This window comes from Seriola lalandi, unplaced genomic scaffold (assembly GCF_002814215.2).
Source record: "Seriola lalandi dorsalis isolate HSWRI2012SDOR001 ecotype SW California unplaced genomic scaffold, Sedor1 jcf7180002054262, whole genome shotgun sequence".
Lineage (NCBI taxonomy): Eukaryota > Metazoa > Chordata > Actinopteri > Carangiformes > Carangidae > Seriola > Seriola lalandi.
The window spans coordinates 467,232-481,935 of NW_019524815.1; the positions used below are offsets into that span (position 1 = coordinate 467,232).

General features: G+C 38.9%; 2 protein-coding genes across 2 annotated transcripts; both read right to left on the reverse strand.

The window, feature by feature from the left end:
• Positions 1 to 387: 387 nt before the first annotated feature.
• Positions 388 to 10,498, reverse strand: LOC111654209 (matrix remodeling-associated protein 8-like). Its single transcript, XM_023405136.2, has 10 exons — positions 10,351 to 10,498; positions 6,080 to 6,106; positions 5,655 to 5,963; positions 5,436 to 5,537; positions 4,877 to 5,338; positions 2,191 to 2,349; positions 1,973 to 2,003; positions 1,806 to 1,885; positions 1,668 to 1,721; positions 388 to 1,535 (listed from the first exon to the last, which is right to left on the reverse strand). The coding sequence occupies exons 1-10, from the start codon at positions 10,376 to 10,378 to the stop codon at positions 1,510 to 1,512; spliced, it is 1,278 nt and encodes a 425-aa protein (XP_023260904.1). The 5' UTR covers positions 10,379 to 10,498; the 3' UTR covers positions 388 to 1,509.
• A 731-nt stretch (positions 10,499 to 11,229) lies between these two features.
• On the reverse strand, positions 11,230 to 14,019 carry aurkaip1 (aurora kinase A interacting protein 1). The gene is made up of 4 exons (XM_023405059.2): positions 13,929 to 14,019; positions 12,391 to 12,496; positions 11,811 to 12,274; positions 11,230 to 11,564 (listed from the first exon to the last, which is right to left on the reverse strand). The coding sequence occupies exons 2-4, from the start codon at positions 12,440 to 12,442 to the stop codon at positions 11,448 to 11,450; spliced, it is 633 nt and encodes a 210-aa protein (XP_023260827.1). The 5' UTR covers positions 12,443 to 12,496; positions 13,929 to 14,019; the 3' UTR covers positions 11,230 to 11,447.
• Positions 14,020 to 14,704: the final 685 nt, after the last annotated feature.

Below are 14,704 nucleotides of genomic sequence, written 5' to 3' on the forward strand. Positions count from 1 at the left end.
ATAGGATTGTAAATGCTTCATTATTAGTGGATATGACCGATCAGCCCAGCCAGGAGTGATTATCAATAAATCATTAGGTAATCTTGCTGCATAGTTACAGTGTCTACTGCATTAACAAAAACACACTATGATCATCGGAACACAATGTTAACCATTTTCAATCAAGAGTTTACTGTTCCTCTGCCTCTCTCATTGTTCTGTTGTTTCAATACAATTGTTATACTTACCTCAAGTCTTTCTCCATATATATATATATATATATATATATATATATATATATATATCATTATTTGTACATTTTAAGTTCATATCTTAGTTTCTTGTTGGGGGGGGTGGGCGCCCTCTAACAACTAGAACAAACAGTGATTCATAAGTCTCTGACAGCTGTTGTGAATATTTAATAGAAGAACTATTTTATTAGAAGAGACCAACATTACAGTGTGTGCAAGAGAGCAAGACAGAGAGCGAGAGACAGAGAGAGAAAGAAAGGGGCTAGGGCTGCAGTTTGTGATTTAGCATTACTGAGACACCTCCTCCTGCAGTACGCCTCACAGAGCTGAGAAGATTTTTAACAACATGTGTCATTAACCAGCAGTTTTAGTCATGAAAGTTCAGTGTTTTATAAACCAGGATACATTGTGCATGCTTGATGCAAACAAGTACTGCACAGCCCATTAAAAACCAAATAAATGGTTAAAAGTTGTTTTTTTTTCCTGAGCTTTGTTAGACTGAGCCTTTAGTCCATGGTTGCAAAATTTCATTATTTTTCAGCCGATAAGTTGAAATCACTAAACACTTGTATTCTAAGAGACTATAGATCTATTGGGAGGGAATTACAGTATTTCTAAAATACATAAAATAGATGAAATTTAGTCACTTTGTCACCACAGTAGAGCTTTGTAAAAAAAATATAAAAATTAAAAGTACCACGATGTGTGTAGAATTTCTTGCAATCTATAGCTAAAAATGTGTTCTACTTGTTTCCAAACACTGTCTACATACAGTAAATTAACTTTGAAACATGGTGAAATACCTTTTACAAATTGAAGTACAGCAGAATTTGTGCAAAAAAAATAGTTATCAAATTTTAACAATTAAGAAAAGCTGTGAGCTTGCAGTTCTGTAAGCATGCACAGTACATGTAAAACATACTTTAGTAAACAGCATGCACTTTAATTAAAATTTAAAAAAAAAAGCATAATAAAAAAGTCTAATATTCAACACAAACCAACCAATGAATGCAAAGGAGTAAGGATCAAATAAATGCTTAACCTTATTGTTACAAACAGCTGGTTAAAATGCAAGTTATATAAAAAAAAAAAAAAAATACACATAAAAAATGATGATGCCTTTTAGTGAAAAAAAGCTTAGTGTGCTAGAATTACAGCAGAGGGAGCATTCCTCTTGTCCTCTCCTGGGTTTCCTCCTGTTTTTCTCCTTTTCTCCATGGTCCCTTACTCTTCCGGTGTTTGCCCTGGACCTGCCAGCAGCATCTCAGAAATATCGCACTTACTTCCACAGCTTCCCATCAAAGTCTGAAGGACGAGGTGGGAGAGGGACATCGTATCAATAAAACATACTGTTTTCTTATCTCAAGCTACACTGCGACTGTAACTGACTGACTGTTGGAAGTGTGTTTACTATTTAACTGAAGAACGTCGGCTCACCCTTATTGCAGTCTTTGGTCATATCTCTCTCTTTCAGTAGGTTGTTTTTGTACTCTGTGGATTGTAACAGACACAAGGGTTATGAGAAAGGAAAATACATTTTATTTTATTCAGGTAGGTCATGTGTGTTTACTGCACCTGAATTCAGAGATTCTTGGTTACAGGTCCTCAGCTCTGTGCACTCTAATGACATTTCTCCTCCACTGTAGACACTTCCTCTGCACGAAATGAACACGGTTTTGGTTAAAATTGGATTTAATTTATGGAAAAAATCATATTCAATTTACAATATAGTAATGTCTTACCGTTCATATCTCCGCACCTCATACTCCAGCCCTTAAAAAAAAATTGAACACACAATCTCAAACACATGCCCATGAAATGTGACCCTTACAGTAGCAACCATAATGAATATGCCGTTTTATAATTATAAAGTGCAAGCAAGTTGTCATATACAAGCCAAGGACTAGGTGATTTATGGGATGCACACACACACACACAAACAAACACACATACACAATACCTCTCTTTTTGCGTCGTCGTGTCAGCACAATGACAGCGACAACGATGAACGCCAGCAGTAAGAAAGTTGCCAGGAAGTAGCCCAAATGCTGCACAAAATAACCTCGATGCTCGGGGAGGATGACGTTCACCACTCGTGGACTCTCCACCTCCTCAGTCCCTAAAGGCAGAAAATTTAAACAATCAAACAACACCTACCAACACAAAATATTCCACATCGTAAATAACAAGCGATCTCAAGAAACACTCAAATACAGTAACAACGGGATGTACTGTGGAGAGGTCATATTTTAACATGGATATATTGGTTTGCTACGGTGGATTAATATAATGGCAATAAACATGGATCAAACTGAAATGCATTTCCACATAACTAAACATTTTCATTCCCCACGAGGCTTCCTCTTTTTCATTTGAGTCCTGAAGCCAGAGACAGAAGGAGGGAGGGCAGGAGTTAAATGTCAAAATGCTGTTTGGCAATAATGACTTCCAGACCTGATGTCATGCAGCTGTTATTTTTTCTCTCTCTCTTCACAGAAAAACACAGGCTGACCAGAGAAGAGGAGGAGAAGTGTGAGGAACGAGACAAATTCTGTAATGTGGTTTGTCTGAGTGTCTGTATTAGTTTTCCATTTAGGACTTTTGCCGTCATCTCGCAAACACAGAAGTCTAGTTTCTGCATGCATGGAAAATAAATCTGTGACACTTTCAGCAGAGCTCATCAGCAAACTCAAAAAAAAAGTCTGACAGGCCAGTCAGAGTAAATATCTGAGTTCACTGCAGGCAGCACCCAGACCCAGACTGTTTGTGTACATTTTCTAGATACTCGACAATACTTATTCAAAAAATGACAAATACAGAAAATACATACTGAGCTAGGAGATGCAAAACCATATCAGCTTCAAACTGCTCTATATGTCCACTATAATCACAGTGAACTGTACCACGGCTACTTTTGCAGAATAACCACTCGATGCATGTTTACAGAGCTGTTGCTGTTATAGTCTTTCAGCGTCTCCCTGAATTCAAAGGCAGCCTAATCACAGAAGCCAGACCATAGGAAAACTCCCAATCTTTTCCTCTTGAATATTTACTCTCTGGTCTCTGATTAAGCAGTTAAGCTGGACACTACTACAATCAAACACTATTGAGGGAGAACATGCAATGGAGCATCTCTGACTATGCTTTCAAATCCAGCCAATCATGAAGAAATAAATAAATAAGTAAGTAAGTAAATAAATAAATCAACCTAACCCCCTTCCTAAATGAGAGCTTGGTTGGTAATTATTGCCTGTCATTGTTTAATGTACCTAATATGCATGAAACTGCAAAGACAGGTCCAAGGTGATTGTCTCTAGAGCTCAACCGGAGCTGCAGCCATGTTGTCCGGGCAGTAGCCCATTTCCATTTTCTTGACAGATCTGACAAGTGTGCACATGTAAACGGTTATTTCACATAAGCCGCACAGAGGTTAAACTGTCTTTTTTTTCCCTGCGGGATATGCATCATTTGCAAGTCAATGAACTTCGGGAATGCATCTTCGTTCTCAAAGATAAAGATTTCTGTTGAACTGCTGACAGCTCAGAAAACGCCTCCTTGACGGTGACAAAGAAACAATGTCGTATTCGTTCTTGCTGTAAATAATTATGGCAATCGGGTGGAAAGCTCTTGTGTCATTTGTAATTTCAGATGATCGCTGGCGCCTGTGTGAGCACAAACGACTTGGTCTTAATCTAACAGATAAGATCAGCGGTGTGTAAAGGAGAAGTGAATTCCTACCTGCCATCGATCCATATGTGCATTTCTTTACAACACACTTTAAACGGTTATTAAATGGGCTGTCATTTCTTTAAAGGGGGAGGAGGATCTATAGTCTAACACATACCTTCTTCCCTCCCCCTTACTTTGCTCTTTCATGCCACAGCTGCTCCAGATGTTGAACAGATGTATCAGACTTCCTTTGACTGCTGGTAAACAGGCCTCAACCAGAGGCTGATACACATCAGCAGTAGAAACAGAGCAGAAACTGAGAGCAAAGAAGGATAAACAAAACCTGAGATACAGTCTAACCAGTCTAGACAAGTGGTTGGGTCTTTTTGAAAATGGGGTCAAATGGAGGAAATAACAAGATATATCCACTGCCTGAATTAGTGGCTGCTGGAGCCCACTCCTCTGCTCAGTGTAGTTAAAATGTCTCCAGCTGTAAATGAAAAAAAAAAAAAAAAGTCGGCCAGGAAAATGAGACCACTTCCGCTGCAGCCAATTTAAAGCTGTTTACTGTAGACAGCATCTCAAGTCGGAGCTGCACATAGATGAATCCAAAAAACCCTGCTTCTCAATTTGCAATGTGAATTTACAGTCAACGTCAACAGTCTCTTTCTTTCTTTCTTTCTTTCTTTCTTTCTTTCTTGGTTAGCTCCCACATTCCTTCTACCTCCTCCCTAACTCTTCAGCTCAAACACAAAAACAGAGAGGACTGAGAAAGAACTGGCAAGAAGAGGAACTGATTTAACTGACCAACTATGCCTATAAATATAACAAAAAAGAAAAAACCCAGGAGCAGTGTTCTCACTTCATGCACAATCCTGCCAGGAAACCATATGGGGAAAAACATTTACCCTTACTAGCGTCTGGAAAAACAAAGTTCTGGTGGTTTCTGTTGTTGTTTTTAATTCTGTGTGGCTTACTTGGTTCTGGCTCATCATTCTGGAAAACTCTGGGTGCTGTTGTGGGCGCAGATGGAAGTGGAGGTCCCACAGTGAGCCTGAAGATGCGTCTCTCATGCAGACCGCAGTAGTGGTGGTGCAAGTGGCAGGAGTACAGGCCCTTGTTGACGGGCTTCAAGTCAGAGACGGACAGTGAGAAGTCCCCTAAAGTAAAAGCGTCCTCGGCCACGCTCATCTTGCTCTGGGCAAAGAGAGGTCCATAATCCCGGCGCTCTCCAGAGGCATAGAGGTCCACTAGCCGGTCGGCCCTATCAGGACGCACTCCAGGGGCCTGGAAGTCCCAGTGAGCCACCTGCTGCTGGTCCTCCTGGAGACCCTCTCTCCACAGGGGGCGCCGGTTTACGCAGGGCAATACCACTGAGCTGCCCAGTAAGACCACGAATACAGTTTTCTCACCGTCCCAGTAACGTTTCTCTTTCCGAGCTGGAAACATAAGAGTGTGAAATACATTGCTGTCAATGGTATGTGATACATCACAACTAATAGAATAACTTTGGTTAGTACAATTAGGAGGCCTCACCTGACTTAGTGACATTGAGCTGGATTTGAATAGATTGATGAATCTGGCAGTAATGATGGTGGAGATTACATGTGTAAACTCCTTTGTCAGTCATGACCACATCTGAAAAGGAAAAACATCCAAACCAATGTGATGAAATGAATGAATGATGAAATGATGAAATTATAAATCCAAGGGTGAAATGTGGCCGGTGATTCTGGAGAATAATAAAAGTCTCACTGTTGATGATGAGGGAGAAGTTGCCATCATTGAAAGCGGAGTCTGGGATGGAAATGCGTCCTTTGTTGTATCCATTGTAGACCCTCTCGCGGGCTCCAGGGGACATATCCAGGATTCGCTCTACAGAATACTCGGGGCTGCTGCGGACCAAGTCCCAGTGCACCACTCTCTGACGGTCCTTCAGTCTGTCCTGGGTCCACACCATGCGGGGGCTATGGCAGGGCAGAACGGCCTTAGACCCTGCAGGGAGGGTGATGTTCTTCACCTCCACTACCACACCAAGACTGGTGCTGCTGCCCTGGCCCCATGCTGACACGAATAAATAACCACATGTGCTCAGAAGATCAATGTAGAAATGACATGACAAAAGCATAAGTTACAGTACATTCAGTCATTGTTAAGGCAGAGAAATAAAAATGTATTACCTCCTGGCATGAAGAGCACAGCAACAACTGAAACAGAAAAAAACAATGATAAGCCAGCAAAAATGGCTGAAGTGTCTGGAAAGTTTCAATATGACCTGGACTGACCCAACCAGTGAAAGATTTCAGAGTTGGACTAGAGGTGGGTTCAGTGAGAGGACTGTTTACAGAAACAGAAAACTGAAGAAACAAGGACATGGTCCACACAGGACATCAAAAGCAGAAAAAACATACACAGTATCAAAAATATTCTCTGGAAATATATTTTGTTTGCTGATTTCTCACTCTAGAGATAGGAAATTTTCCTGCACAGCATTTGCTATTTCTAATGCATTTTTCCCACAGTGCTATTTCATAGTCTGTTTACTGAAAGGCCAGCAGAGACGCACACAGCCAAAGCATACAGAGACTCTATTCATCCTGGCTGCTGCTGGCTTGTTGCAAGGCCATGATCCTGAGGGGATGAAGAACCGGGCTGCTATTCAGCTCACTTCAGTCACACTACCTGGTGTCAAAAGTCCAGGAACATGACCAGACACCTGTATTTTTACTGCACTGGTAATGGGAACAGTGAGCTACAGAGGCCAGAGGTGCAGATCCTTCAGTGCGGTGTTATTTTTTAATGTACTGAATGTGTGGATGTATTGAGAACAGTAAAAATCTTATAGCTGTAATATCTTATTGATTTGAAAATGCCATGATTAATAAACACTTTTCAAATCCCAAGTTACAAAATGTGTCACACAAGGCATCCACAAATGATAAGATCACTAAAGATAAAAGATAAAAACCAAATCCAATGTAATCCAGCAATGTAAGCTAAAGGAAATAAAATTATAAAAAAAAAATTAAAAAAAATCAAGTAAAATATTTAAACAACAAAACTAAACACAAATCGAGATGTGCTCTCTGGTAAAAGTATGTTTATGTTTCAAGAAGGGTCTTAAAAGATGTTGCTGTCTCAGCTGTCCTCAGGCAGGTCATTCCAGAGCATCGTGGCTCTGACTGTAAATACTCTGCACCCTCAAGTTCTAAACCAGGCCTCTGAGACAGCTAAGAGACCTGTGCCTGAGGATCTCAAACTATCCACAGGCTCATATGGTTCTATGTAAGAGGTCTAAGCATACAAAGATATGAGGCCTTGAAAAGCATTAAAAGTAATTAATGAGATCTTAGAATCAATTCTAAAACATCCTAGGAGCCAGTGTTAGTAAAACACTATATCCTAAATGTAGCAAAGCACATTTACCCAAATACAAATCTGAGAATTTCTATTTTACGCCATTTTTACTTAGTTCACATGCAGCAGAATATATCACTTCTTTCTTTTCTGGTTATATTTGATGGCTACGGTTACTTGGCATATTAAGATTTTTCTTACAAAACACATGATGGGTTTATAAAGTATGATGTATTGTTATACACGAATCTAACTGACAGCTCTGTATATAAAGTAGTAAAATTAGCTCCACCTTGGCCAACAAAAACAGTAAAAAAAAAAACACTACAGTGCCTATTTTATCACTGACACTGATGGTTTAACATCCAAGAGCAAGCTGCACAAAATGTGTTTGATGCAGGTTGTAAGACCTTCCATCCAGCTGTTTTCCTCATTATGACTGCACATGGTTGATTCACTTTTGATTCACTTGGTGTGAACACAGGCAGGAGACACACGCAGAGAGGTTTCATTTCACCACGTTTAAATAACAATTCACTGGAGAGCTGCTACTGTGTTTTTATGCAGTGATTTGTACCCAGCAGCGAATGCAATGATTTCTTAAGTATGCACCGGTATATAATAACACTACAAGCTGAGAGAAATGATTTCAGCACACACACTGGCATCAGACAGGAGGCCTCATGCTGGAAAACTTTAGTGGGTTTTCTATTGAAGGGTATAAACTTTCCTGCAGAAGGTAAAACAAAGTGTCCCAGCCCCTGTAATTTTCTCTCATCTCCCCTCCAGACACACACAGGCTGCTGGTGACTCACACTAAAGACTTAACAATGTGCTATCGAATTACCAGCGATAATAACAGACATTTAGCAAATGACCTGCAAAATCACCGTTGTCATTTGTAACCCCAGGAGTCACACCGAGAATCACTTAACAGAGTGCCATCCCCAAGGTAAAACAAAAGAAGGGTTTATATGAACGATTCAAACGTTAAGCATGAGTTTACTCAGCTTAATTTCAGTGATTCATGGGTGTTGTGGGTGTGTGAAGTTTACTCACAGCTCCGTCACAGGATGAGAATAAATCAAATAAATCTGTCCAATTGCAAACTCAGCTAAACATACAAAGATACATTCAGAGGTCTGGAGAGTCTGTTGGCCGTCCTGTACGTACACTGTGGTGTTAGTAAATGGCAGCTGAGATTTTCAGGTATTTTTAGTTATTCATGTGTACACATAAAGTCATCATAAGTATATATTATACCATTATACAGTGGTAGAAAGTAACTAAGTAATTTACACAATTTGTGCGCTTGTACTTACATGAATATTTACATTTTATCCTACTTTATACATCTACCCCCACTTATGTGACAGTTAGTTATTATTTACTTTTCAGATTAAGATACATACAAAAAACATTATACCCTCAAAAAATAAAATACATTGTTGAAGATTAAACCAGTGACCAATTACAAAAGTGCATTGTCTGCTTGGGACCCCTTGTCAGCTATGAGTTGTTAGCACTTCCACCAAAGACTGGTTTCCTCTTTAAACATCTCAGATTGTTTCTTTTAAATAACTTTAAAGTTACCTAATATCTCACAAAAAAGCAAAGATTAGAGACAAGTCAAAAAAATTAAAACAAACTGAATTTTGTTTTTCTGCTTTCCTTCCCATTATTTATCTCCTGACCAAACAGATTTATCTCACCCACTGGAGGGCCCAGTCCCTGGGCTGGGAATTTGAATTCAGAACATTTACGGATGATAGACCTTTTTTTTCTCCTTTTTTTCTCATGCTTTATGTTTGTTTGATGATGGCTTGATGTGGCAGCTGTAAAGACAACTCCATAACAAGATACTGGGAGCAGTGTGTGTGGGAACCAGCTTCTATGAAAATCTATTTCTGCTGAACACAGTGGGCTCAACAAGTCCAGAAATTGTCCAAAACACAAACATGTTACTTTACTGTGACCTTGTTATGTTTTGCCTCCAATGAGTAGATACACGTCTATGATCTTATTTTTCTTCAAAACAGCAGTTTTCCTCTTCTCCATGCCACGTTGTTGTTGCCCGTTAATTAAGACAGAGCCCATCATAAACATGGTTGGAGTGGTAATCCCCCTCCTCCACGTCGTCCGGACTCAAAGCAGCCCACTCGTGGTGAAACACTCATTACTGACACATATAATGACTGGCTGCTGGATTGTGCTGACTCCTCTACTCAGACCGCAGTTAACTAGAAACACATTGCGCTGAAGCCATAAAAAAAATCCCACATACACACTGTACCAGTCCATGTCAACAGGCCGGGGCAAGTCAAAGCCACGAAGCGTTCGCTGTCTGCACTGATTCGTTTCACTTGTAAGTCCATGTAGGCCTATCTTATATCTTATCCATGCGCCGAATATTTCAGAGTGAAAGTTGTCGGGAAAAAAAAAACAAAAAACACTGCAATCTTGAGCCACAGTACTTACACAGGAAATAAAGTTTAAAATTAGGATAGATAGATAGATAGATAGATAGATAGATAGATAGATAGATAGATAGATAGATAGATAGATAGATAGATAGAACAGTAAAAGTAAAAAGTGTACCGATACAATATAAACAATGACAATAATAATAATAATACTAATAATAATAATGATAAAATAAGTATGTGGACGGTTGGATCAACAGTTAATAGATACCATACAAAGAAATAAACAAATAGAAAATGATTTTCGATTAGCTGATCATGCGGACTGTTACTGTGTCAATAATACATGAACAAATAAAAGCATAAATATTACAGAAACAAAAAAGGAACAGGACTCCTGGTTTTAACAATTAACAATGGTACTGCAACGAAAACCAACAAAAGAAAAAAAGAACAATATTGTTGGGTCAACATTCAAGCTTACATTGCATTGTAGCCTAATACTGAATTCAAGTGAAGAGAAAATATTTGCAGCAGAGCAGAACAGAGACCTGGACAGTCTTCGGCTTTTGTTCCCGACGGGTAACTCTAACCTGGATCCAATTATGGCACAAAGAAAGTTTCCTCAAGTTATTTTTCTCAGTTAAAAGCAAGATAAATGGAAAACTTACTCTGGAGGAGAATCATATCGAGGTGCATTTTCACAGTGCTGACAGCCGAGGTGGAAGCCTGTCACAGGCGGTGTGCGCATCAATTGATAAAAGACAAAATGCCTGAAGTTCACCGAGCGGCAGCTCAGCTGTATTTTGTTGTAATGCTGCCGTGCAGAGGCTTCACACGCTCCGCCTCCGCCAGACGATGAAATCCAACACCTTCGCTGCTGCTCTCTTCACGACAAACATGTAGTGATAAAACAATAACAAACGCACATATAGACACATACGCAAACTGCCCCGAGCAATCAATCGTTTAAATATCGTTTAAACCGGTCACCATCAAAACTCAAAACATAGGACTTAACTTTCCATCGATCACACATTAGGGATCTTACAGTAGGATTCAAGATGCGAGACAACTGCGAAACAAGATAGCCAGAAGACATCACACTGTACACTTGTTTACATTATTTATTCTGCGTAATACACAAGGTAAAACAGGTTTATATATAACAGTCGAGAAACTTTAAGCTTTAAATTGCAAACCATAAGGATTCTGGAAAGTCCTTCCTCCTTTCCCCCCGTTTTGATTTTAGAAAGTCTGGTTTCTTGATTAAAGTCCTCAGAGGAAATTATTTTACTCTGTGGCCTATTAAGAGATTTTATTGTGCCAGCTTAATTTATTTAAAATGCTGACTTACATTTCAATGCTCTTATTGTTCTAGTTGTGCTATAAAAATGACCCCTGACAGTGATAATTTCAGGGTGAACTCACCTTTTTTCAGACTTTGCACAATACTGCCATCCACAGTGAGAACAGGATAAAGGCCAGGTGTTCTATTGTACTACTATCAGGCTAAAAGAATACCAACAGAAAACTACAGCACACCATGCTTTGGGTTTGACAGAGAAAAATCTTTATTAGATTATGTACACGTTGTTAAAAATAATAGCCATTACCATCCTCTTACAGAATATGTCCTCATCAGTGACACATGCTTCAGTTACACAGAGAGTAGGCTGACTGTTTTAACTGCAGTGTGTGAAGTGTGTTGTGCAGAGCCATCCAGTGGGTGGGATGCGACACAATCTCGAACCACTGTCAGTGTTTCTCACTGCCTTCTGTTTCCATGTTGTTTAATGAAGATCTTAGGTGTACTCCATCCCTCTGGAGCCTTCTTCAGTCCAGCTTTTGTCCAAATCCTCTTCAGATCATCTTCAAATTTTCTCTGTACAGGATAAAGATGTAATTAGATCAAATTCTAGACAAAATGACCATCTTTTGTAGTTTAGTCTCGACTTTATTTCTGGTAATATATACATATATATATATATATATATATATATATATATATCAACTACACTGAGCAAAACAATTCAAGTTAAATACTAGCACCATTAGTGTAAATTGTAATGATATTAAGTATGACCAGATCCTTATTTGACAAAAGAATCCTTTTAGAGAAAGCTCTCACCTGCTTCTTCTTCCCCCTGCCCTCCAGCACTCTCTTTCTCAAAAATTTTATCCGTTTTTGCAGCTTCTTATATTTATGCCGGTTCATCTTCCGCCGTCTGATCTTCAGAACATTCTTACATCTAAGGGGCGTTGCTGAGCCCTTCTCATCCTCCAAAACAGGGTCAGAAATGGGTGGCAGCACCTTCTCTTCCAGAAGTTCTACGTCCTCCTGCGGCTGAGCGGACTCCAGCAGCGCAGGAAGGGAGTAGCGCAGGGAGAGCCAGCTCTCCAGAGGACTTACTGACAGTTTACGTGGCACAAGAGCCTCGTCCAGTTCGGGCTCGAGCTGCATCCATCGAGGAGGAGATCTGTTGTCTGCTGCTGTTGAGTAGTTTCTCTGTTTCTGTCTCAGTGAAAAGCAGTAAGCAGGAACAATCGGCTGCACACATCCATTCAGAATGTCCCCATGGGGTTGAAGTGCAGCTGGGTATTAAGAAAAAAACAAATCACGTAATTTTGAGTTATATTACTTACTTAGGTAGTTCAAGTTCAGAAAGAAAGACAGACAGACAGCCAGACGGTTATTTGTTCATACTTACAAGTTGCTCTACGTAATAGACTGAGACGAGGTACAACCTTTGAGGTAAACATCGTCAATGATCATCCAAATAAAATCATCAGGATTGGGCTGAGTGGTCACTTGTTCTGTGGGTATGAGCAAAGTACTGTGTGTTAGTCTTATGAGTCTCTTGAATTATTTTCATTATCAATTAATCTGACAATTATTCTCTCAATTACTCGATTAATGGTTTTAGTCTATATAATGTCAGAAAATGATACAAAATGCATTAACAGGCATTAAGGGCTGCAACAACAGACCATTTTCATTATCAACTGCCCATCACAATTTCCTCAAGCACAAGTTGACAACATTAAATGTGCTTTTTTTGTGCAATCAAAACCCCAAAGTTTTCAGTTTACTATTATGTTAGACCATGAACAAACAAGACAACAAAATCTCACATTTGAGGAACCTGGAAAGTTGAAACCTGTTGGTTAATAAAGTTGGTCTTTATACTACAAGTGTTTAAACCTCTACAAAAATGTTTTTGCTCGACAAAACTGTTAAATGATTCAATGATTATCAACATAGTTGGCAATTTACATTATTTCAAACAGACAATTGACTATATGACTAATCGTTGCAGCTTCCTCAGTCTAGCAAACCGTCATTTGCTGAGGAAGACTGTGAGATGTGATTGAAAGCTAGGTAGAAAGTTAGTTAGACAATAAGTCAAGATTCTTTTGTCCAACTACTGTTTCCAAAGTGTAGAAACTTTACAGTTTGTGTTTTGAGTGACCAAGCAATCCAAAACCCAAAGCTGTTTAATTCATTATTCAAAACCGCGACAGAGAAAAACAGGTAATCCCTTCATTAGAGAAGATGAAACTACACTATGGTTGGAATTTTAAACTGATACATTACTTAAACGATTAATCAATTATCAAATTTGTTTTTAGGACTGACTTAATTGACTACTCGTTGCTGCTCTAAATTAGTAGATTAATAGATTAGTAAATTAACAGAAAATGTAAATGGTTAACCCTCTAAATCGGCTGGATTCTAACTTCTAAATTCTGAGGATATCGATTTCTCGATTTTACCATTTTGAAAAATGTAATATCTTCGGGGTTTAGACTGTTGGTCGAACAAAAGAAGAAAGCTGAAGCGTCGCCTCGAGCTCTGAGAAACTGCCAAAGGACTTTTTTCATTGTAAAAATACGTTAATGATCTTGACTGTCAATTGCAGTCAACATGTCCATCTTCGGGATTAAGTTAGCTGATATCTATGGCAACTGACGTCCTTAGCAACAGTGAAGCCATGAAATGCACAGACGTTACCGAGAGAATGTAAATGGATCAATATTAACATGAACAATCAAGTAATAATTAGATGTCATACAGCATTGTAGTGCTTCGGTTGTTGCTAATGTTAGCTAGTAATTTAGCTTCGCTTTGAACGTGAAAGTCAAGAGATTATCACTAAAAAATCAAAAATAAGAATGTTTCTGCTACCTACTCTCTGACAACACGAACACAATAAATATACTCATTTTAAGAACAATATTATATTACCTGTTATTACTGTGACCGGGGTTTTCGTCTTCAATGTGACTTCAGAAGCCCAACTCCGGCAGGTGCAACCGGAAATTCAGTACGCTTCCTGTTTCTCAGAGAGAAGAAAGGTTCCGCAGGAGCAGATACATAAAACTCGGAAAAGATTTTATAAACCAATAAGGCTTTTAAATAACAACAATAATAATGATGGCAATTACTGAGGTTCTGTGCTCAGCAACATATAGTTCATAAATTGAAAGCTTAAATGACTCCACTGGAGGGCACTAACAATCTAAGGTAAGAGTTAAGTGGCAATGGTAGGTGTGAAATGAACCATGAAATCCATGAAATACACCTTCTGTTTGCCTGAATACTGCTCAGCAGTGAAATATAAATGTAGGATCAACTGTATAGAACATAACACAAATACATGAATACACAAACAAGACTTTTTTTATGTTGCAGCCTTATGCTAAAATTAAAAGAAATATATATTTAAAAATATTTTCCCCTCATCAATGTACACTCAATACCCCTAATGACAAAGTGAAGACAGATTTTTAGAAATTTTTGCATATTCACTAAAAAGGAAAAACTGAAATGTCACAATGATATAAGCATTCAGACCATAGATTCAGACCTTTTATATGACAGTTGAAATTTAGGTCAAGTTCCTCCCATTTTTCTTAATCATCTTTGAGATGTTTTTACACCTTGAATGGTCTGCACCTGTGGTAAACTGATTGGACACAATTTGGAAAGGCACACACCTGTCTATATCTCAAAGCTGACAA